A 24795-nucleotide genomic window follows, 5' to 3' on the forward strand; every position below is an offset into this window, starting at 1 on the left:
TTGAAAACTATCCTCAAAAAATGTTGCTTTAAGCTAAAGTTTAAATTATTTTTCTCCTGTAAAATTTTTGTAAAGATGAATTAGTTTGAAATTTGCGGAATAGGGATAAAAATTCACGCAACCTTTCATTTTCAGATCAACTTATATTGCAAAGACTGAAACAAGGGTAGCTTGGAATCATTTCCCGCACTACCTAAAAAAAGAAAACATTCGATTAAATTACTATTATAATTGCATTTTTATCAAAATGATTTTAAATTATAAGCGCCAAAGTCAGATGCTTTGAAGATTCTTATTCCTTTATTACGATAACTATTTTCATGACATTATAATAACTTATTTTCAATTATAATTGATCATAATTTATCCTAAAATCGTTTCTAATCTCTTTTAATCTCTTATAACCTATCATAATCATGTCTTGTCACTCTTTAGCTCATCTAAAAACAAAATTTTATCACGAAACATTAGTTTCATAGAGATCCATTCATATTAGTTAAAAGAAACCCGTGGTAAGTGAAATACAACTCTTCTATATAAATCATGAAACCAAAGCAGTGTGCTGATATTTTGTTGGTAAAAAACTTAAAATCTGCATCATGAAACAATTATAATCAAGAGGAAATAAAAAACAGCGTTAAAAAATTGAATTGATTTGAAAATTGTTAAAACCGTTTTCTCATTTTTACATAACCCAACGTTACGAAAAGCATAAAATATAAGCATGTGGAATAAAAGAGTTCATGTGGAATTCGAAAGCAAAATAGGCAAACAAAAGGGAATCTAAATAAATACAAGACTGCTCGTATCAGGGCGAAGCCGTGAATGTTCCGACTGCCTTTTAGGGTTTTATGGAGCAGTAATAACATCAAAAAATTAAATGTAATAAAAAAAAATGAAAAATTTTTTTTTCTTAAATTTGAAACTTTTTATGACAATCATCCCCCCACGCGCCATATAAAGTTTAAAAAGATAGATTTAGCTCCTTTTAACAAATCAATTATGGCAAATAATCTTCTTTCAACCAATTTGGAACAATTTTAAGACGGATTAAATCTCCGCTTACGCGTTAATAGCGCGAAATATATCGCGCGTTAATTGTCCCAAATTGGCCAAAATGGCAATCTTTAAACCCCCATAACTTTACGAAAAATGATCACAAGTGAAATATTTTTTCAAATTTGAGCTCAGGACAACAATAGCTTTCGAATGATATAAAAAAATTCCGTCAAAAATGGCTAGTTAAAAAGTCGAAATTTGTCTGAAGAAAAAGAAAAACCCACCTCGAGCACAAATATTCCGTTACTTTCGTATCGAAAGTCGGAACAATAATCGATTATAATGGATTTTTTCAGCAAAGCGAATGAATTAGAAGTTTGGATAAAAATAATTGATTATAACCGACTAGATTGTATAATAATTGATTGTTTTATTTCAAAAAGAGACATTTTAATTGATTTTTAATTAATTAAAATCATTTTTTTCTCAATTTTATTAGACTGGTACTGAAATCAATTTATAATTGATTATTAACGCTGGAAACTGGTCGCGTGTTGAACTGAACTGAACAAAAACAAATAATCCATCTTTTGTGTAATCTTTACGGAAGTGATCACTTTGTTCGTGAGATTGGGTCTCTTTTTGATTGTTCGACTAGACTTTCAAAAAACGATTGAGGCAGGTTAAGTTCTGCCTAATCGTTCAGTGTTTCAGTTTCGAACAAGAGTGTTGATCACAAACAATTATGATTCAAAGCTGTGTAATAACAACTATAATGGTTGATCTAGCGTATATTTAAACATGAAAGTAGTAAATACATAGTGCACAAAAAAATAAAAGCAGTGTGGGTCTAAACGATCATTCAATAAAAAAAGCAAATAGTGTATACAATTTGATTTTAGATGTAATTTCAAAGAATAATACTTTATTGTTGACTGACTTGTGTGATTCTCAACTGTATTTATATAAAAATTGTTCAAAGCTGACTCATTGAAAAACTTCACTTTAAAAATATGGTTCACTCTACGTAACAGTTGAGATCCAGTCACGTTATTCAAAAAATGGATATTTCGGAAAACTTCTATTGTTTGGATATGAATCACCAGTTGAAATGGAATATAAAATATCTAAAAATGAATTTACTTGACAGCTTTCGTAAAAAATACAATAAAGGAGTCGTGACTATTCAATAGCTTATTGATCTGATTGGAAATCAAGTTTTTATAGCAAAAGCAAGCTGTAACATATCAAAAGAAGCGAAGCAAGAGGGTTAAAAGCAAAGCACGATATCGAAAATTTATATTACGAGAACAAATTTTTGACAGTAGGAGCCGAGAGAATTTTTTGTAGCTTGACATTTTTGTCAATCAGGTTGCAAGAGAACTACCGGACAATTCGCTATGAAATTGTGCATGTTTTTCAAAAAAGGGGCTACTGCTGAATTATATTCGATTTTTGAAGTCTGCTCATGGCATTAGTTTTAAGTATTAATAAAGGGGAGATAGATGCAATGATACCACATGAGAAAAATTTAATAAACTGACTGAAGCTCTAATATTCATGAGAGCTCTAAGAAATGGTATGATCGTGAAATCAAAGGGAATTTCATATTCTCACTGTGATTTATTTTCACCTTTGGGTTTATTCATCGCGTGCCTCAAATGCTTCCAATCTGTGCCGGCTCGCACTTGACAAATACGAATTCGCGAACTCCGCCATATTTTTGAATTGCTCTAAGAAGCATTGTAGTTGGTATGTCGTCACTGCATATGAGATTCCAGCAGCCATAGCGGATCCCAAAATAGGTACACACCACGTAACTATTTTTTCAACCCCCTCTGAAGCTGCCACTGTGTACAACTGTTTCAGAAGATAACCACTCGACGTCTTAACAATAGACACTGCGGCGTCTTTTAGAGATTGCATTGACGACAATGCTGAAGGCGCGCGCTCACGTATAAAATCCAGAACGGGATACTTGTTCATAATTTGTCCTTTCAATGCTTTTTCGATGGTTCCCCTTTCAACTTCGTTCAACTCTTCTAAGCTAGCAATTGACTCTTTGCTTAACCCGAAGCCCTCGAAATAGGTCAAAGCCTCTTCAATCAAAATTAACAAGTCAACCGCAGCACTTACTCCAGGAATTGGAACAGCGCCACCTGCGGCTGAAGCAAGGGCAACTTTATAGATCCGCTTCTGGAAAAGAGCATACTTTTGTTTGATTAGCTCTTGACCATGTCCTCCAATTGTCAACAGAAGTGCTTCCTGCTGAATTTCAGAAACACTGTCTTCGCAAATGTCTTTTTGCAGTTTCGGGAAGTCAAAGTCAAGCGATTTCTTACAGTTCACGAGATATACTCTGAATTTTTCCGCGTTGAAAGCATGCACACCAATCTCTTCTTTGAGCTTTTTTCGAATTTCGGCTCGCACGTCGAGTTCGTCTAAGCATTTTTCTTCGTTATCTTCTAGTTCTGCTTTTATAGATTCATCGATATGTGTTCTTACGATGTAGAACCTTTTGTCTTCACCCTGCACTAAATCGGCTGCAAATTTAGCGTCAGAGCTGAAAATGTCTCTTGTTACAATTAAGAAGAAGTCGTAGGGAGTCTCCTTAATTCCAATTTTATCGATGTAATCCTCGCGTTGATGTTTCACACTGTCAATACCCGGCAAATCCCACAGAATGATGTTTTCATTCGAAGGATGAGGATATTTTTTGTTTTTTGTAGTGGTAACTCCAAGGGCGCTGACTTTGGCAACTTTTTTGCCCATGAAAGCATTGATTAACGAAGATTTACCTTGCCTCGCTTGGCCGATAACAGCAATATTTATCACTTCTTTGCGCCATTTGTCGCGTTCTTCTTTCATTTTGTCATACAATGCTTTTCCCATCCCGTGAGACTCTGCCAGTTTCTTGACAATTTCAAATTTTTCCCTCTCACTGTCTACTTCCTTGTTAGATTGATGACCTGCTTCAGCCATTATGATGATGCTGAAATTAAAAATCTGGTTGAATTTTTTAAAAGTAATTTTTTTTATCATGAAAATTATAGTTGACATGATCTGTTTAGCCTCGAACACACATTAATTTAGGCAAAATTTTCCTTTATTTTTGCCCTCAAGGTTTTTCTGAAAATGCAAAATTTTCGCAATTATGACTCACAAAGTGTTTTTGAGCTAGTAATATTCCGCTGTTGGAGCAGAATGAGCTGAAAGTTCTCATAGTTACAATTATTTCAATGGTCTAGTTTGACATTTTTATTCTGCAATGCCTGAAAAAAAACACAGAGAGTTATATGCTTAATAAAAATGATCTGGTGGGGTGATATATTTTTCTATAAGTCGGAGAACCAGAAAAATCCATGTTTTAATGCGGAAACAGTGTACTTCTAAAAAGCAATAGCTTATAACAAAAAAAATCCAGTTTTGCAGTTGGTATCAGATTATTTCTTTGAACGACCAGGAGAGACAGATTTTTTCGCCCGTTTTGATTAATACAAGAGTATGACGCTGCCAATAATAGGATTGCAAATTTGCGAGATTTTCGAAACTTTTTTCTGAGATCATTAAAGAGATTTTTTCACCTAAGTATTATTAAACGAGGTGAAGAACGAGCAAATGAACAACTTCAGTCGAGTGTTTTTGCCAAATTCCTTGATGACACTTGATATTAAACCATGCGCTTACTTTCAGCTAAATTGACACTATTTTGTTAAAATAGCTGAATTTTTTTGAAATTAAAAATAATCGGCTCGTACTGTTCAAGGCATCCAAAGTATGGAGAGATTTTTGATTTCTCTGTTTTCAGCTGGAAAACTTAGCTTTTTTGGCTTGAAATGCTTAGCAAATATAGGAAGTTTGAATTTTTCTTTTTCACTTTTATAAAACTCGCTGTGCCGTGATTCATATTGATAAGTTGCTGGAAAAACTCGCAATCAACAAAAAAGCCAGACCAAAATGATTTCAGTTGAATAGATTCTCCTCTTGAACTTAAAGCGACTGAAGTATTACAATATACTGTTACTAATTTGTTAATTATTTCAAAAGTTCTCGTTTCAAACCCTCGATCGTCATTATCTAATGTAACAAAGCGTTTTTTCCTTAAAAAACTTTTCGGTTTTATCATTTGAATTAATGTTTCTCAGATTGTCAGATTGCGGAATGTTTTTAAAAAAAACTTGCTGTCAACAAAAGTGGCCGAACAAAAAAACTATTTCATATGAATAAACACCCTTTTTGAATTTAAAGCGACTGAAAAGTTTGATGAACTCAAGTTAATGACACTGCCAAATCTAGGTACGAAAAAATGTGAACCTTTTGTTCCGAGACTTTTTACGTAAGTATTAATGTATGAGGTCAAAAACGAACAAATGAACTCAATTCAATCGATTTCTTTTCCGCATGCTATGGTGACCATTGATATCAAAACACTTGCTTAATTTAGGATAAAATGACAAAAACTATTCAATTATGCTCAATTTTTTGGTAAAACAAGTTAATCGGCTCGTACTGTTTGGTTATCGCTATATCGACAAATATAGGAAACTTGAACATTTGCTTACGAGCTTTTGTCTTCATCATTATAAAGATCGCTCTGACGAGATTCATATTGCGATACATGTCTAGATAAAATTTGCTGACGACAAAAAAGGCCTGACATTACAAGAGTTCAGTTGAATCGATACTCCTGAAAAGTTACACTAAAAATTACACTAAATCGTTAGCAGTTTAAAAATTAGTTAGTTCTCATTTCAAAGCCTCGGTCACCCTTACATAAAACAAGTAAGAACAACAAAAAGTTCAACAAAGCCCTTTATCTCGAAAAACTAAGTGTTTTTATTATTTCGTTTAATGTTTTTGAAGGTTCTAGTTTCTTACGCTTTTGCTTTTGTGCCCTAAAATTGAATACGTTTTTGAAATTATAAGCGCAAATAAAATCAAAAAATGATCGTTTAAAAAAATAAAATTAGACGTAAAAATCTCTGGGCTTACCTTAGTTTTCTTCTCGGTTCTTCAAGAAAGCAAGTCATTTTCCAAAACTTAAAAAAGTGTCTCAACTTGCACATGAATTTTGAAAGCTTTCAACAAACTATTTAATCAATCAGAATTCTTGATGAAAATAACCCAAAAAGAATTAAAAAAAACCGACGCTCGAAGCTGAATCTCTGAGGGCAATTCGTTTTTCCTCACTGCAGTCATTTGGAAAACATAGTTTTTTTTGCGGTCAACTTGTTTGTTGAAATGGATGGTTCCTTTATAAAAACTAGGTTTAGTTTGAAAAAAAAAAACGATATTTTTTCTTCATAAAGTACACTATACTTACACACTTTTACTCACTTACACCACGTTCACTTTTTGCCGTCATTTTTAGCGCTGGTGGAGTGTTTTTTAAAGAATAAGATGTTAGATTCAACGATTTGCCTGAAGGAAAACCCAAAAAAAACGTTGACTTTGACCGTTTTGCTTATAAAAATATTACTAAGTCAGCGCCAACTTCAGCTCTTAACTAAAATCAAGTCTTTATGGATTGGTTGATGCGTACATAAAAATAATGTCTCATTATAAGCCTCCTTATCGCATAAAAAAGTTAAATATCGTTCAATATTTTTCTGTGAAGTTAGTTTTCAAACTGCTTCTTGTTGGCCGAAAACTTCGATTAAGTTTTTTTAGTTTACTCAACCACTTACGTCAATTTGGCTTCGTTTTCACAAAATAAGTTTTTTTTTGGCTGAAATCTGAGCAAAGTAAGAATGGGAACGGCATATAAAAATGATAACTCACTTTTTGAGAAGTAATTGGCTCAATTTGTCAATTGCTCCCTCTATGCTTATAAAATGCTTTCATTTTAATCAAGGAAGAATGAAGACGATGTATATCTGTTAATGATTTTGCAAGATTCTCAATAGATCTTGCAAAATAACCTTCTTTCAAGATCGGGGCTAAAATTTTGTACACAAAAAACTTTATGTGGTTGAAGTTTCAGACGGAAATGGAATTAATTTATCGGTGGATAAGCTACACAGAAAAACAACCAATTTATTGCAACTCAGACATATATGTAATAAAAAATTTATTTTCAAGCCAGAACTTCTATCCATACATTCTATGAAGGTGTACGTTTACAATTTAGTTCGGCTTGGGAGAATATCAAAACAACATCAATACTACAGCATGGGTGGAATTTTACTATAATATACTTTAAAAATGTTCGTTGTCACAAGTATAGATGTCGCTTTTTTTAATTAAAAAACGAGCCCAAAGACTCATTGATGGTTGTTAACGCTTCAAGAACAATATTTTTTACCCCTCTGTAAGAACCTATTACACAAAATACGAACCCTATTCTCGATTTTTTTTGCTCTTGTAGTAAACTTATTTCGGCTGCGAAGTTTTTCTTTCATTTCCTGCGTCGATAGCATCTGTTATCTCCTGTTTACTTATGTGTCGATGAAATTTTTTTAGTTCCACAAGATCGTCCTAATTTTTCAGATTTTGCGCTGTTGTATAAGAGTAGTAGATGTTGGAAGTTAGGTGGGGGGGGGGGGGGGGGGGGTTTAAATGGGGGGGGGTTTCTCAGGTGAAATTTATAAGGAAGAAATGCTGAATAAATTGCGTAAAACCCACACAAATTATCAGATTTTTGTAGTTTTCAGGAAACCATTCCACAATGTTTTTTTGTTAGGAAGGAAAAAATTGTTGTTCTTTTTCAATCCAAATAATCAGCAAAGTAGTAAGGTTTGTCCAGTCGAGCAATCATGATCCAGTGTTCTATTCTATCATTGCTTAGAGGTGAGTTGATGATTGCAAACAAATTTTTGTTAGTTTATGTACTTTATCAGAGGGGTAAGATTCCATGTACCTAAATCTGAGCTCAGAAATTCTTTGAATATTTTGCAGAAGAGAAAAATTGACCATCTTTGCAATTGTCTGTTGATTTACATTTAAAAACAAAGAAGTAGATAGCTTCATAATCTATTTGAGGATTTTAAAAAAAGATTAACGATTTACATGCATTTAGGCAGTAAATCAACAAAGTCCTATACACAAGTCATATGAGCTGTACAAAGTCTATTAAACACTGTTTTACAGTCTAGGTTGAAGAATTTTCTCGGGTCTGAAGAAAAACAAAATTGATAGTACAGAGACAATTGCAATGAAAAGTCCCAAGAAGTTACATTATTTTTATACAAACCTGAAAACTCAAAAAACATAAACATTTTTATCGACTGCTCCGAATTTGTTACTTTGAACTTTTGATAGTCTTTCTCTCAAGACTATCACTTCGGTTACTTGCTGCAAGGGAAACTGGAAAAACATTATTAATCAAACTGAAGTCTTCTCTTCTAAGTTCTGGATGATGCAATTGTTCAGCTGCATCCTGCACTGAAGTAAAAGCAAAAACACGAATATGGTGATTTGCAAAACTTCCATAGGACGAGCTGGGAAGTCTTCGTTCAACTGCATTGCTCTCAATGTTGTAACATAAGGGCGACAAGGAGAAGTTGTATCCAATGAAACAATTGCTCTTCCACCACGAATAACTTTAAGCTCTCTCAAATGAAATTGTTGGTCGTTTAAATGGTTTTCATGAAATGATCCTGTAACTGCAGATTTCGTATTCTTTGCAACAGCTATTCTTCTTATTGGACTATTAATGAAAATACTTTCTTTTCCGAAAAGGTTTTGACGAAATGGAATGATGAAGGTTCTTGCTATAGTTTCCATCTAATTCCATTGAGCAGGTTCTCTTTCCATATTCCATTGCAAGTATTAATGATTAGGTTCAGCAAATAAAATGCTTCTAATGAACAGCAAAAAATCAACAATTTTTGAACTGACATTTGGATTATTAGACAGCTTCAAAAATTAGGTATGATTCAAACAAGTTTGAATTGACCTTTGATAATTGGTAGGAACATTTTTTCGCAAGTAAGCAAATCAATGGGGAGCCTCCCATAGAGTGAAAAAATTATCAGTGTTCCTAAGGAAATTACTCTATCAGTGATTGGATACATAACAAATGCATCAGGTAAATCTTCAAAACTAAATCCATGAGAACCAAGTATTCCTTTATTACTCAGTGCCGACTAGTTCAATTTGTACAATTTTTGTGCCTTATGAGGACATAATCCATTAGCAATGTAAGCCAGTGTATTGTTAAAATAAATTTCACAATTGGAGAAACGTGAATGTAGTAGATTGTTTACATTTAAACTGAGTTGTTTATCACGAATTCCTAAATAAAGGTAAAGTCAAACTCGGTTTAAAATTCGAACTCAATACTGCTATCTGCTAGAGAAGTTCTGAGCAATTTTTCTTGTGTGTAAGATGACATAATTGTTTCCAAACTGCGACTTTCTCAATAATCTCCAACAAACAATTTTTACAAGCTCCGTACCAAAAACGACTACTTTCGTTTAAACTCATGTTATACTGTCAAAACTGTCTTCGCGAGAGCGACTGGTTTTCGACCCACTTCTCGAGAATTGGTTCTTTTAGTTCTATGCGTGGATTTCTTTTTTCCACCTCCCAATTGTTTCCGAACTGTTCTTGTTTCCCCATTTTCTGCAATTAATTTGTTCACCAAGAACGTTCTCAATCACTGGAGGAGCGATTTCAAATAAATCTGCTCCAATTCTGCTCTGCTATATATTTCTGCTCTGAAAACTATAAATTTTAGGGATTGCGGTTCTCCCAATAGTTTGCGCAAGGGCATCAAAGCGTTTTCCATATTGACTTTCTTGTCCTAGAAAAATGAGGAAGTCATTTGATTCTGAGCAACCATCTCGTTTGAAGTTTAAATTGAAAAAGAAGATTCGAAATCTCGCGGGACAAGAGAACTACTCCTGTAATTCCTACGGAAACAAAAAGAAATTTTTCGCCGGTAATAAAAGAGTCGGTAATAAAAGAGTTTCTGTATCACCGACTATTTCATATTCTATAGTATCAGTATATATCATCAATTAATGAATTCTGAAAATGGCGTAAGAAAACTGAGGATAATGCGATTCTTTTCCTTTCATTATGACACCTGTTTGATTTTGTTCTGTGACTCAAATCAAGACTTTGAAACTTCAACACTGACTGATCCTCAGGAAATTAAACGGCTATCTTTTGTGCAATTTCATCTACTTATTCATATACGCCATTTTATTCGAATGCTTAAGCACTCGAAATTTTCGAATTTCATTGTTCATGTTTACAGCTATACCACTAATACTTGGATACAATCCTGTTTCAGTATGCATCGATTCAATCTTTCTTTTCTCCTCAGGACTTTCTCAGCCATCTAAGAAAGTATAACTTCACCCAGTTTAAATACGGTACAACGAAGGCTATCTGAAAACGATTTTTGATGTTATCCAATTCAATTCAGGACATATCCGGAAGCTAAAAGTTGTTAAAATGTATTTTTAATTTTCTTTCCGAGACCTTTCCGGATTCTGGAATCCGGACGAAATGCGATCTTGTCGTCCTGCTGGAAGGGTGGTAAAAAACTTCCGCTACCGCTCCGAAGTCTCGGTAATTGCTCGGTAACGATTGTACAGCAACAATCGTTACAATTCGGACAGTCTCGATCGTAATTTCAAAACTGTTTTCACGTTTTTTCTTCACTGTTGAGATTCAACGTTGCTGTTTTCTAGCGAAAATTGGTCTCTTCTCATTTTCATGTTTTCAGTGTTTGCGAAATTTCATGGCCGTGTCGTGTTTTTAATTTCAAACGAAATTTTAAAAATTACTTCGTCACTTCAAATTTATTTCTCCCAATTCGTCAAATTTCACGATTAGCACCGTTAATCCCTCAAAAGAGCCAATTTTCCCACTCGGCCGCACTTATAAAATTTCGATGTTGCCATGCAGTTTGTCACATGCTCCAGGACAGCCCGGTCAATTCCCTCATTGAGTCTCGTGGTAATCATTAAAATGGCACAGTGCCATCGAACAGAACTTACAAAGTTCATGAAATCATAACCAAGCAGTCATCTTGGCTCTGAACCATGGCATCAGTCGGCTTCTGGCCCATATTGTCTTCACTTCCATCGGAATGTCCAAGATTTTGCGCGTTGTCTCAGAAGAATCTAAATCTTTTAGACAATCCAGTTCCTCTAAATGTTCTTTGGTCGGTGCTTCTTGTCGACTGTTTTCTTTAAAAGGAGCTTCCAGCCATCGAACTGCCAACATAACTCCAACTATCACTATCGTTATGGGGTGCGATGAGTCCGGGAAGAGCAGCTCTCTAGAGTCCCAGATCAACACCAGATTACTTCGCCCGGGATACCACCATGTTTGTAGCAAACAATGGCACGGGTTTTCATCATGTGTCAACATGATGCTTCTCCAATTTCGTTTCTCCGACGCTTTCAGTAGCGGTTTCATTTTCATCATCACTCGGTGGATTTCATCGTTCTCGTCTACTGCATTCTAATCCGTCGCTGTGGATCCTTTCTGTTTGTGTCTTTCAAAACCACTGAAGTTCCCGCTAGCATATCTCATGAACTTCTTTTCCAGTATCGGTCCTATCTCATCTTTCGTTCTTTGTGGAACTGCGGAAACATCTTAAATAACAATTTGTAAGATTTCTGCGACATCCTTGCAAGTCTTACACAATTAGGCCCTAAGAAGGCTTGAATCACGATCGTCTTTGTACTCTTTACATTCATTGCCATGAAGCGTACTGGGTATCGGCTTTTGCACATCGGCGCGAACGTTGATCCTACTAGGTATCGCGCTCCAGACGGTCTGCGATAAGTTTCACTCTGTCTGATGTTTATTTCCACTTCTTTTGCTTCTCTCCGTTTTCCAATAAGCTTCTGTTTGGTTTGTAACACTCCCGGAAACACTTCTACACTGATGGCTAGGACCATCTCATGCTTCTGTTCTAGATTCAATAGTGACTCTAAAGAACCAAACATGCTTTAGAACTCTAGTGCAGTCACTAGATTCACTTCAAATCCTCCATGGCAAGCTGCAATTAGTTCTGTTTCCGTCTTCGCTTTCATCACCATGTTTGCGAACAGTATCGTCAATTGCCTGTACTGGTTCCCATTGACTTCACGCAGTCATGACCTCCACACATGTGAACTTCTAGTCCATTAACTTTCGCCATAAAGCTACCAGGTTCAACTCAGTCTTCTGGTACCTAGCCAGGCAAGTTCACATTGATCTTCCGGTTGCTCCTAGAGGCTGTTGTCATCATATTGTAGATAATATTGAGGTCACTCAAATTACAATCTGAATTCATTTCCTTTGTATAACTTGCGTCGCTCGTAGTATCGAATCAGCAATTGGACTCGGGCAGCATGATGGTTTCATTAACTCCCACGCCACCATCAGGCTCGTTCTCAGTAACTCGTCTGAGAAACCCAATCCATATTCCACTCGGTTATCAGATTTCGGTATGGAAGTTGCAGTCATTTTATCTTACAATACAAGTCCCAATTTAACTTGATGAATGGCAATGCTCCGTATCGTTGAAATTTTTGACGATCATAATCTCAGCAACATCTCTTGCTCGTAATCGAAGTAACAATCACGTATGTCCTCTTTGATGAAAAGATTTTATGCCATTCCAGCCTTTCCCGACACATTATGGTATGACTTATTTCTGATCATTCCACCGTATTCACTGGGCTTCAGCAGTGTTCCCCTTGATTCTTTCATGAGCCTAAGCTCTTTGTTCGAGAATCTTCGGATTTCATCGATCCTCTTCAACTGTTCTACTTCTACGGGTTCTTTCATTTTCGCCCGCATTGGCTTGCTTTCATCAAGGTCCAATAGCGCTAGTAAGAGCAAGGTCTTCGCTGACTTACTGCTCTCTCTCACCATTTTTGCACAAGTGTCCAGCGCTGGTACCGATAATTGTTCTAGCATGAACTGAATGAAACAGAGAGCGTCTCTCCAATTCGCGCACGCTACTGCCGCTTCTTCTTTGATCATAAGTTCTCTCAGACTCGTCATTAAGAGCACCTTTTCTTCTTTCGATCTCTTCCTCTCTTCCGAATCATACTCTCTCATCGTCAGTAACGTCATACACCAAGCAAGTCTGAGTTGCAGATCAGTTCTGACGTACGGTATCGCTATTAGAGCATGTATCTTCGGAGTAGTTCGCATTTCTTTTTCAAATTGACGCAGTATTACCGCTCTCCGCGGTAAGCTCATCAATTGATCCATTGTTTCCGCATGCGTTTCAGAGAGACTAATGTTCTATAAGCCTTTTGTTTCCTTGTTGTGCCCTGTATCGATTCTTCCAGGTAACATTCCATGAGCAGGTTCGTTTTCTAGAGCAATCAGGTGTCCTCTAGCTGAATTCCTGTAGAATTTCCATGTATCCACCGGCAAGTTCGTCAATCAAGACGGTATCCGATACTGTCAATCAGTTGCATTCCACTGGGGATAGCTGTCCTATGACAATTCCATTTCCGTGATTCATGCATGAGGGTCCAAAACCCCGTAGGGTATTTTCACCACATTGACTGAGTATTTCCCTTTCGAGAGTAGCTCCAGTCACAGAGCGGTAACTCCTCGTGGTCTTGTAACTGGCTAATCTTATTCCTGCCATGAGTATGGGTGGCAGCATCGTTATGTCGATCATCGTTCTGAACGTGCCAGGCAATCTGTCATTACCTTGCCCCATATCCATGACATCTTCAACACGCTTTCGTTTGGCTGAGTTGACAGCTTTTGCTGAGATCTCAGAATCTAATTTCGTCTTCCCTGTTTTCCTTAACGTCACTTTGCTGCCTAGTTTCATTTTCTTGATCACCATTTTTGATCGCATCGTTCCCTTTCGAGTTTTGGACAGGTGCACGACTTTCTCGCTGCCTTCCTATTGCGTCGCCTTGATTGGAGAAATAACCTCGTTTTCATCAATGGCCGAATCTATCAGCAACTCGTTCATTCTTCATTCTCATTCGTCCAATTTATCAAGAATCTCCCGCATCAGTGGTTTGTTGAGACTTGTTTTCAACATCGACTGTGTCCCGTAGTACTGTACAACTTTCCAGACCTCTGCCATGAAAGCTTCTCTGCCCAAATTGCAGCCTGGCGTGTTTTCATGATCCCTGTGGTGAACTTCCCCTTCTCATTCTGGCAAGGTTCCCAAGAAGGGTACTCGGGCTGTGCCTTCTATTCTCCTCCTACGCGGAGATTCCAATAAACGTTTCATTTCAATGGTTTTAAACTAACCAGGAGAGATGCTCTCCGGCAAGTCACGGCTTGGATTCATAAAGGCTGGAGGAGATTCCAGCGTAGAAGATCCATGCTCCGCTGATTCATTTGTCCCTCCCAATGTTTCTGCTTCAACTTCGTAATCATACAGGAATATAAAATGCAGGCTTGACACACCACCTGTTGACAAACCACCTGTTTGTCGTCGCCGTTTCCCGCTTGATCGGAATCCTGTTCAATCGCTTTCTGCGGTTGACAGTCTTCTCCCTCCCTATCATCTCGCTCTTGATTTCCTCCTGACCCCGAAGATCCTTGCTCTTCATTCATTGTCTCATCTGGGAAGCTCGGCACGACTAGCTTGCCAGCTGACTCGTCTTTGGTTTTCTCCGTGTTTTATCTTGACTTCTTCACAGCCGAAGGGTGCTGGAGCTGTCCTAGTCAATAGTTTCCCACTTACCGCTAATTCTTTTTTCACACTCATCACGATTAGCGCGGCTTCTTGCAAGTCCGCCCTACCTCTTATGACCATTGGCGCCAAGTCTTAATTGGCTTTTTCTTCCTCAAATCTTCGAGGTTTTGTAGTGGCCACAATGCTCATCCGACTCATCTGCATATGCAAACTGCGTGTATTGCAGCACGGCAGCGTTTCTGCAATGGAGCACGGGTCCATCGATTCGGATAATTTTGCCATCCTCCTTTCATTGGTTTTGAAGTCTCTCAAGCTGGGAGTGTTTACTGCGGAGTGTGTACTACCGAGCAACATCCTTCTTATCAAAGGGAATTAAGGTATTTCTTCTGGCAGCTTTCTTAGTCGCTGCAGCTTTTGGTTTCTTCTTTAACGTTTTGGTATGAGATCATTAAACGATAAATTCTCATTATCTCGCCGTTCATTTTGTCATACGGCCTCAAAGTCCATAGTTTTGGGAACAAATCGATGTGTTCTCTATCCACTTTGCCCATTCGGTCACGGAATTGGTGGTTGAAGCTTATCGGTGTCATCTCTGGCTCTGCTATCTTCGCGAACAGCAAATCCTCACTCATCAGTTCGCGTAGCACGTTTTGCTCTCACCAATTAAACATGCTCCCATCCATTGCTGAAACGAGGTTCAGGTGCAACACCGACCTTCTGTATGCCTCCACTTTAACATAAGGGATCTGTCCTCACAGCTAGACTGAAATCAGTTAGTAGGACCATGCCCCTTGCATAACGTCGCATATCTTCTTCCTTTCCTATCGTCATGTCTTCTCCTGTTCCAAAGCGATTCTGTAGTAGAAGGTATTGGATAAGGGTATGTCTCAGATCTCTTTCTTCAGTCCAGGAGTCAGTGGATCGTTTCATGTCAAAATTTTTCACATTCTTTTTGATTTTTTCGGGGTAGCGGGTTGAATTCATCAATCCTCACAAATTGCCGTGCGTGATCGCAATTAACGTCGGGAGTTCGTCCAGCCTGCGATTATGTATCCCTTCAGTGAGCTATACCGCTGGTCCTTTCACGAAAGTTTCTGCTGCAAACGTCACGAACGATGCCAGGATCACTACAATCGATAATTAGGTAACTGCTTTGAGAAATTCCTTTATCAGTTAGCGAGAGAATGCCGGACAGACTTTCGCCAGAAAGGACGCGGTCCATCCTGCTCCCAACCCTTCTAACATGCTATCAGTTCTATCGAAACCTTCTTCTCCTCTTACGTTCTGTGTCCAGAATGCCTCCAGTGTTATCTGGCCATTCCTGTTTACAAGTTCTGCTGACTTTTTTTCCGCATTCTCCGCTTAGTTGCATCCGGGAGGTGTAACTTAAAAGCATAGTTGCAACTTAAATACATCCGGGAGGTGTGCATATCCCGGGGACAACACGAGCTCTGGCTTTGGCGTTAACTTCTGGAATCCGCCTTCCATTAACACGTCCATGATTTCACCCATATACTCCAAAATCTCAAAAATTTGACTCCAATAGACTCCATAGACTCCAAAATGTCAAAAGTAGGTGCGCGAGGTTGTTTTCACCGCTTGATTAACTGGTCGCAATCTTCGTCGGGGATGAAGGGTCCTCCTAACTGGTGCATCGCCTAGTCGATCCAATACGTCCGACCTCGGTTCTCGCTCGCTCGAGCTCTGCAGCACTTGTGGCACGGCTCGGATGATCTCAGGCGAGTCTCCATTTTAGGAGGCACAAACGTCGAAATCGCCGGTACATCCGTCGCTTCTTCTGCTCTGAGTACTCCCGTGTCGAAAAGCTCAACTTCCAACTCATCTAATCGCTTCAAGATTAGACACGATTCATGCAGCCTTTTCCCTCTGTGCTATCAAAGTGTTTCCCATCAGCGGTAAATCTGGCTTGATCCATAGCTCTCAGCTCAAGCTCTAAGTGCATCAAGATCATTCGTCCAGCGTAGCGACTTGCCAGACTTCGCATGATGTTGTTCCATCTGTCGACTTTTTCGTTGTATCTACTTCCGGTGGAAGATAGCGTCTTCGTAATCGATGTTATGGTGCAAATGGTCAGTACCGCGCACTGAAACTTCTGCCAAAGTTTCGTGAATAGACATACCAGAATTGACTCCTTTTGAGCTTCTTCGTGTCTGAGCTTCTGGACACCTTTTTCTTGCCTTTTAAAATCATTATGGCCACGATTTCTCCGGGGTTCATCAATTCCACCATCCGATACAACTGGGCTACTGTGGTGCCTCCGAAGGCAATCACCGTAGTGATCCATGAGGTTCTCATGTTCTGCAAAAATCTCACTAGACTGTCACCCAATATCAAATGCGACGTTCCAAGCGGCGGTTAAAACGTGCTCGTATGTCCGTGTCGGGAACTCCTGTGAAGGTCTTCTTGATTTGATTATTTTTCTATATATCAAACACACGCGACACTTTCTTCATGGGCATCTTGCTTGTCTTCCCGCCAGAGGCTTTTGAGGTATTTGCTGGTTTCGTCGCGGAAGCTCCCGTTTTCTTCATTACTTCCGAAGAGAGTTATACTCTGCCGGTATCGTCAATCATTCCATAGAGTGCAGTCAACCCGGAATCTAGCACACTCCTATGGGCCACAAGTCGGCCAAAGGTTACTACCAGCGGTCGCATGGTTCGTTCCACTATTGGATCACCCAGCGCGTCACTTGGATCTGGGATCGTCCTTTTATCGGGCGCTGCTGGGATTTGCACTTATGTTTTTAGGCTTAGTTTGCGAGGCGTCAGAAGCTCCATTGGGGACTGCGCAGGAGGAACACTCCCTGCGGGCAGTGGTCATTCCACTGCGTTCGGTAATCCCAGTCGTTCTGATCGCTCCTTATATTCCAGCCTCAAGCGTTCTATCTCCTCTTCCTGTTTGTTATTACAATCCTCAAACAGTCTCCTCCACATGTCCCAGTTCTGAGCAAGGTCCTTCTCATCCGTTCCAGTTCGCCTTTGGTCTCGTTCAGATTTTTCATAGTTTCGATCGTTTTGACTTCTTCTTCTACTCTCGCTCGTTTTGGTGGCGCTGCTGCTCTCAGTTGTGAGCTAAACGTACTCTTGATGCATTCTCCTCAAACCAGGCCTAAGCTGATCGGAAGAGGCATTTCAGGTTTGATAGGTCCTGGAACTTCCCCATCCAGACTCCTTCGCCAAGTCACTTTCTGAGAGTGCCCCCTTTCTCCACCTCCTTATCCTCATGTTTGGGCGGTCAAGTACTCCTTGTTGTCCATAAGCGGCCATCATTAAGATTTCCGTGGGGCGGTCACGACGGTTTTCGTGCCCCAAGATATTCGTTAAGATGGCCAGCAACATGACCACCTCTGGGTCCTCCAGAGCGAAGTCTCGTTCCATCAGCCGACGTTAGATCGCATCTACCACCGGTCCTACATAGGCATCTGCTAGGTTCATCAGTTCATTCAAGTCAAAATTATCCATTCCGTATCATTCGCTTTCGATTATCAATTTGCACAATTGAAATTCGATGAATAATTAAACGATCAACCAGGATCCAGAAAAATTGTCACGACCATCACATCTGTCAGTTTTACTCCAAATTCACATTGAAGTTGGTTTAAAAACAGTCAGATAAGAAGATTTTGATCTTAAAATAAATAAAAATCAGTTCAGTTCTAAAAACTTGGAGGTCGATCTAAGAGTGGATAGTCCACAGTTTGGAACTATACGTGGTCACTAACCCTTCCAAACCCGAAACCTTAATAACATAACAACATAGTACATTACACATAACACATAACATACTCGACCTAGGTTAAGCCTGTACTCAGCCTATACTTAACTAGTATTAATTCTGTAGATACACTTCTATGTTGGTATCAGAAAACATCACATGTATCAGCGCATACAGCTACCGGGGAAGCAGCCGTCCTCGGTTTGGATCGTACACTGGAAGTGATAGTTCTTTCACTTCTCTCTCCAATAAGCCTCACAGTCTCCCTTGGGACATAACAAAGTCCTCAGGCTCCACATGCTGCTTTTCCGTCGCTCTCGTCACCAAGAAACATAAGTATTTTCCTGTGATTTGCGAAGCCGCTGGAGTCTCTCAGTCTCTTAGAGTCTCTCAGTCTCTGAGAGACTGAGAGACTCCGAGAGGCTGCTACACCTCCGAATACTGGTCTTTGATTCCATAAAAATTCTATCTTAAAATTTGCTGCTAACGCTGTTCTAAAACTCATGTCCGCAGTGATACTTATAGCACACGTCCAATTTGTGAGTATGAAATCGTTATCCGTTAGTAATATGTTGCTTGAGTACTCATTTGGCAAGTTAAAATGTGAATCTTCTACTCTGTTTCTGTCTCTAAGTCACCTAATTCTCTTGCTATTTTTAATTAATTTATTAATAATTTTTCTGTCTGGGTAAGTTCTACTTCCACTCCCCGGACAAAAATATCGATCGACGTCCCCGTCGATCACACAAAGGACAAAAGTTTAAGTTTGGAGGCAGGAATGGGCAATTGCCCTTCCTGGGCTGCCCAGGAAGGAGCCTCTTTGTTAATCTTTATGTATTCCTTGTTCTCGCGGTCTACATCCTGAATCGTGATACTGGTTTCTTTTGGGTCTGATGTCATTTCGTTCAACCACTCTAAGACGCGCATGTTCGTTAATTCCTTTTCATATGCCTGCTGCTGCTCATCGTCAAACTCCACTTCAGGTCTAGACCGGTCGTCAATCCATTCCTTGTCTTGATCATTGTTGATGTCGATGTCTTGTGACGCTGGTATCTCTTCTAGACCCACCAATTCCTCCACTTTTTTCAGGTCTATCCTGTCCACTACGAAATCTTCTTCATAAGGTTTATATTTTCTTGCAGTTCTTGTCTTGACACTCTGTCTTGCTTGCCTTGTAAAGGGTAGATATGTTTCCATGTTCTTGGGAACATGTAACTGCTCGGGATTTTCCCAGTCTACCTCTGCGTATGGTAAGGTTTCCTCATCCGCCTCAATAATTTCATTGGGATCCAGGTCAAGCGGCGGACTTGTTCCTTCTTCTATGGCCTCATTCCCATCGTTTTTTTTCCTGCTACCTTTTCGTTGACCTCGTAAGCACGGGCTATCATCAGATAATCGCCCTCCTCCATGTTTTCAGGTACAAACCAGACCTCTGTGGATGGGTTGTGTGGCCTAATATTCTGAAAATGCGCAGCTCGGGCAGTACTCAGTCTGTAAAAACGTCCCTCCAGATGCACTTCCGTTATCATGAACGGTCCCCTCCACTTCTTCAGGAGCTTTTCCGTTCCTTTCGGCGGAATGACCTTCTGAAAGACCCACAAGTAATCTTCCACTGAGTAAGCTTTTGCACCAGCTGCCTTTTTGTCAAATCTTTCCTCTGCCTCGACTGCGCTTGTTGCGTGTCGCGTCTGCAAAAGTCGTTCAGCTCTTGCTGACGCCTGATCACGTCCCTTACATAGACCCCCTGTGGCGATGTTTTCTTTCCTTTATACTCTGGAAAAAAGAAAAATAAAGGCAAAGATTTTTGATTTCCAGTCAACATCATGTGGGGACTGATCCCTGTGGTGGAATGCTGCGTGCGGTTATAAGCTCCCATCACTTGTGGAAGATATCTATCCCAACCAGTAATGTATCGGGAACAGTACACCCTCAACATCGACACCAGTGTCCCATTTTGTCTTTCCACCAAGCCGTTTGTTTGTGGATGATACGTGGTTGAATGAGCCTAAGCTACTTGAGAACGTCTCATGAGCTCCCTGGTAACCTCTCCTACGAAAGCTGTCTCATTTTCCGATTGGAATGTCATTAGACAACAACGTCTTGCTATCCACGTATTGATCAGGTGGTCGCTTGATTGATCAGATGTCTCCACATATTGATCAGATGTCTCTTCCGCGTATTGATCAGATGTCTCTTCGGCTGAAGCAGTTATGCCTGGCACGGCCTCTGTATAGTTTAAGAGGTCGTCGATCATCACCAGGACCTGATTGTAGCCACTGTTTGTCATGCATATCTTCTGATGATCAATTTGTACCACTTCATTGATTTCGTATGACTATATTGACTGCAACGGAAGTCGCAATTTCCTGGGATCCTTCATCTGTTGGCATGACAGACATGCTGTTACTCACTTCTTGCATGCCATCTTCATTCCAGGCCATTAGAAGCGTTTCAAGATCCTCTGGTTTACTTTATCGGTCCTTGGTGGCCCATTTGATTATGCAACCTGAATAAAAGTTCCGTCTGATAAAGTTGCGGTAGGACTATTGCGTTCTACTTGTACAGTACCCTGTCCTCCTCTTCTCTCCTTTTGCAAGCCACGATCCCATCCCTGTTCAAATATAACCTCCCCTCTTTTGCATGTAGTATTGTCTCAAGATTCGGTAACTATCCTCTTCCAGATCTTCTTTGTCTGGTCATCCTTTCTCTATCCACCTTTTTCAAGTTGATCGTCATGCGGTCATTTCTCTGAGCTCTTAATAAGTCCGATAGTCTGTATCTCACCTTCAAGTATGACTTCATGACCCTCAAATGACTTTTAAGCTCATTAGGTTGATGCGTATCATCTTCCATCTTGACGCACCAAATCTTTGGCAATTGCTCTGTCTCTTGTTTAAACGGTTGAAGGTCAGTCCTGACTGCTTCCTTCTGTGGTATTAGGTTCATCAAATGTCTCAATACCGCTATCATTTCCAGGTCGTCCGCTGCATTATCTAAGACTTTTCCTCTCGGGATCAGGTAGCGATCACTATCAGGGTCGTGGTACACTTCCCTGTCCAAGTCTCTTGCTCGAGTCTCCACTAGCAATGGGTGGATTGCTAATTTTGATAAGTCTGATCCAGTGCCCGAGTTCCTGTCTGAATAGTAATATCTCTCTGATTTCCTCGAGGTATTATCAAAAGATGAGACAACCGTGGAACAGGTTTCCATGGTAGTTTCTAATGCGCCTAATCTACTCATCCATCTAAACTCCCCGGACAAAATTTTGTCCGTCTGGTCCCGTCCATTTACATGACCAATTCCATCAACATCCGACCCCCCGGAAAATGTTTCTTGTTCCGGGTTTTCCGAATCAACTTCCATCCATTCTTTATTAGGTTCCTCAAAAGTGACAGTCTTTTTTTGAGATCCGATCTCTTGCCCTTTTTGCTGTGTGACCTGCACCGTTTTGTCTATCAATGAGAGGATGTTTATGTTCATACGAGATAGTTTCTGTTGGACCAGGTTTGAGCATAGCAACAAATCCAAGGGCACCGGGTCCCTTTATCTCTGCTGCTTTCTCCACTGGTAATTCTTGGTGTCCCGGAATTGGATGTTCTGGCTTGTCCGAAAATCTCGTCGAGGTAAATGCTTCATAAATCTCTCTGTCTAGAAATGAGAATCCTCTCTTGATTTCTGCCTAATTAGCCTGCTTCTGCTCCAGTCTCTCATGAAACTCAGTCTTCTTACTGAGGCTGTCAGCATTCCTGTGCTCGATTATCATGTGGTAGCCATTCAACCTGACTATCCAGCGACCAATATAACTCTGGTCCATCGAGTACGTCTTCAACCAGGATAGGCCTCTTTTATCCACACGCAACTTAAAAGGAGTGCTCCCCAAATTTGCGAGGTACTTCTCCACGAACTAACGCAAACATTTCTTCTTTTGGTTCAACAAATTTCATTTCAGTCTCGCTCAACACTTTACTGCCATTTGCAATGGGACTGAGAATTGTTCTCCGATTCCATTCTTGCTCCTGATGCAGTTTTCCTGAGATGGCCAACACTGAAGAATCAGCGTCGAGAACGTACAGCCTTTCTCCGTAGGCATGCTTAGCACTGGCGTTGCGCACAGTTCCCGCTTCTTATTCTCGAAAGTTTTCTTAGCTTTTTCATTCCATTCGAACTTCTTACCTTAGTTGCGCTTTTCCGTCGCTCTCGTCACCAAGAAACATAAGTATTTTCCTGTGATTTGCGAAGCCGCTGGAGTCTTTCAGTCTCTTAGAGTCTCTCAGTCTCTGAGAGACTGAGAGACTCCGAGAGGCTGCTACACCTCCTATTCCTGGTCTTTGATTCCATAATAATTCTAAGTTTTTATTATCTCTCTTAAAATTTGCTGCTAACGCTGTTCTAAAACTCATGTCCGCACTGATACTTATAGCACACGTCCAATTTGTGAGTATAAAATTGTTATCCGTTAGTGTTATGCTGCTTGAGTACTCATTTGGCAAGTTAAAATATGAATCTTCTACTCTGTTTCTGTCTCTAGGTCACCTGTTTCTCTTGCTATTTTTAATTATTTTATTAATAATTTTTCTGTCTGGGTAAGTTCTACTTCCACTCCCCGGACAAAAATATCAATCGACGTCCCCGTCGATCACATACCGGACAAAAAGTTAAGTTTGGAGGCAGGAATGGGCAATTGCCCTTCCTGGGCTGCCCAGGAAAGATCCTCTTTTGTTAATCTTTATGTATTCCTTGTTCTCGCGGTCTACATCCTGAATCGTGATACTGGTTTCTCTTGGGTCTGATGTCATTTCATTCAACCACTCTAAGACGCGCATGTTCGTTAATTCCTTTTCATATGCCTGCTGCTGCTCATCGTCAAACTCCACTTCAGGTCTAGACTGGTCGTCAATCCATTCCTTGTCTTGGTCATTGTTGATGTCGATGTCTTGTGACGCTGGTATCTCTTCTAGACCCACCAATTCCTCCACTTTTTTCAGGTCTATCCTGTCCACTACGAAATCTTCTTCATAAGGTTTATATTTCTTTGCAGTTCTTGTCTTGTCACTCTGTCTTGCTTGCCTTGTAAAGGGTAGATATGGTTCCATGTTCTTGGGAACCTCTACCTGCTCGGGATTTTCCCAGTCCTCCTCTGCGTATGGTAAGGTTTCCTCATCCGCCTCAATTATTTCATTGGGATCTAGGTCAAGGGGCGGACTTGTTCCTTCCTCTATGGCCTCATTCCCATCGTTCTTTTCCCTGCTAGCTTTTCGTTGACCTCGCAAGCACGGGCCATCATCAGATAATCGCCCTCCTCCATGTCTTCAGGTATAAACCAGACCTCTGTGGATGGGTTGTGCGGCCTAATGTTCTGAAAATGCGCAGCTCGGGCAGTACTCAATCTGTAAAAACGTCCCTCCAGATGCACTTCCGTTATCATGAACGGTCCTCTCCACTTCTTCAGGAGCTTTTTCGTTCCTTTCGGCGGAATGACCTTCTGAAAGACCCACAAGTAATCTCCCACTGAGTAAGCTTTTGCACCAGCTGCCTTTTTGTCAAATCTTTTCCTCTGCCTCGACTGGGCTTGTTGCGCGTCGCGTCTGCAAAAGTCGTTCAGCTCTTGTTGACGGCTGATAACGTCCCTTACATAGACCTGTGGCGATGCTTTCTTTCCTTTATACTCTGGAAAAAAGAAAAATAATGGCAAAGAGTTTTGATTTCCAGTCAACATCAAGTGGGGACTGATCCCTGTGGTGGAATGCTGCGTGCTGTTATAAGCTCCCATCACTTGTGGAAGATATCTATCCCAATTAGTAATGTATCGGGAACAGTACACCCTCAACATCGACACCAGTGTCCCATTTTGTCTTTCCACCAAGCCGTTTGTTTGTGGATGATACGTGGTTGAATGAGCCTAAGTTACTTGAGAACGTCTCATGAGCTCCCTGGTAAGCGGCTGCCAATCTTAGATTCGTTGGTATTAAGTCCTCCCTTGTGAAGCCCATTCTTTGCCATGTTTTTATTGGCATTACACTGACCCCCGCTCCTGTGTCTGGAAGTCCTGTTACTTTGATCTTTTTTCCATCCGTCACATCTGCTTCGTATCCAAATCCATCAAGGTGAACTCCGAAGGTTCGCTTAGGTTCCTGATTACCTGATGTCCCACCGATGAGATTATTGACTGTCTCCTGCTGCTTTGTGGCACCACCCCGATTGTTTTCCCTGATGTCACATTCAGCGTTATTCTCAAACTACTCGGTGCCTTCGTTTCTTCCACCTCGGATGCTTCAAAGGCGTTGAGCTGTTCCTGAGCTCTCCCCTTCTCAAATTCGAGCTTGACCTCCTGTTCTAACTCTCTTGCCGCCAATTCCTGTTGGACTCTATTTAGGGTATCTCTTACCGCTGTTTTATATTCAATCTTAAAATCGTTTGCTGCGGTTCCAGGTTCTGGTTCACTCGTCTCTTTTAGCACGGCTTGCATTTTCAGTGGTACCGGGCTT

General features: G+C 40.1%; 1 protein-coding gene across 1 annotated transcript in view; it reads right to left on the reverse strand.

Moving 5' to 3' along the window:
• Window positions 1-2184: 2184 nt before the first annotated feature.
• Window positions 2185-24795, reverse strand: part of LOC134840378 (interferon-inducible GTPase 5-like) — a 28301-nt gene continuing 5690 nt past the window's right edge. Inside the window, exon 2 of the mRNA XM_063856147.1 lies at window positions 2185-3991. Coding sequence (XP_063712217.1) covers window positions 2641-3981 — 1341 coding nt within the window. The 5' untranslated portion in view covers window positions 3982-3991 and the 3' untranslated portion in view covers window positions 2185-2640. The remainder of the gene's footprint in view (window positions 3992-24795) is intronic.

Source organism: Symsagittifera roscoffensis, chromosome 2 (assembly GCF_963678635.1).
Source record: "Symsagittifera roscoffensis chromosome 2, txSymRosc1.1, whole genome shotgun sequence".
Lineage (NCBI taxonomy): Eukaryota > Metazoa > Xenacoelomorpha > Acoela > Convolutidae > Symsagittifera > Symsagittifera roscoffensis.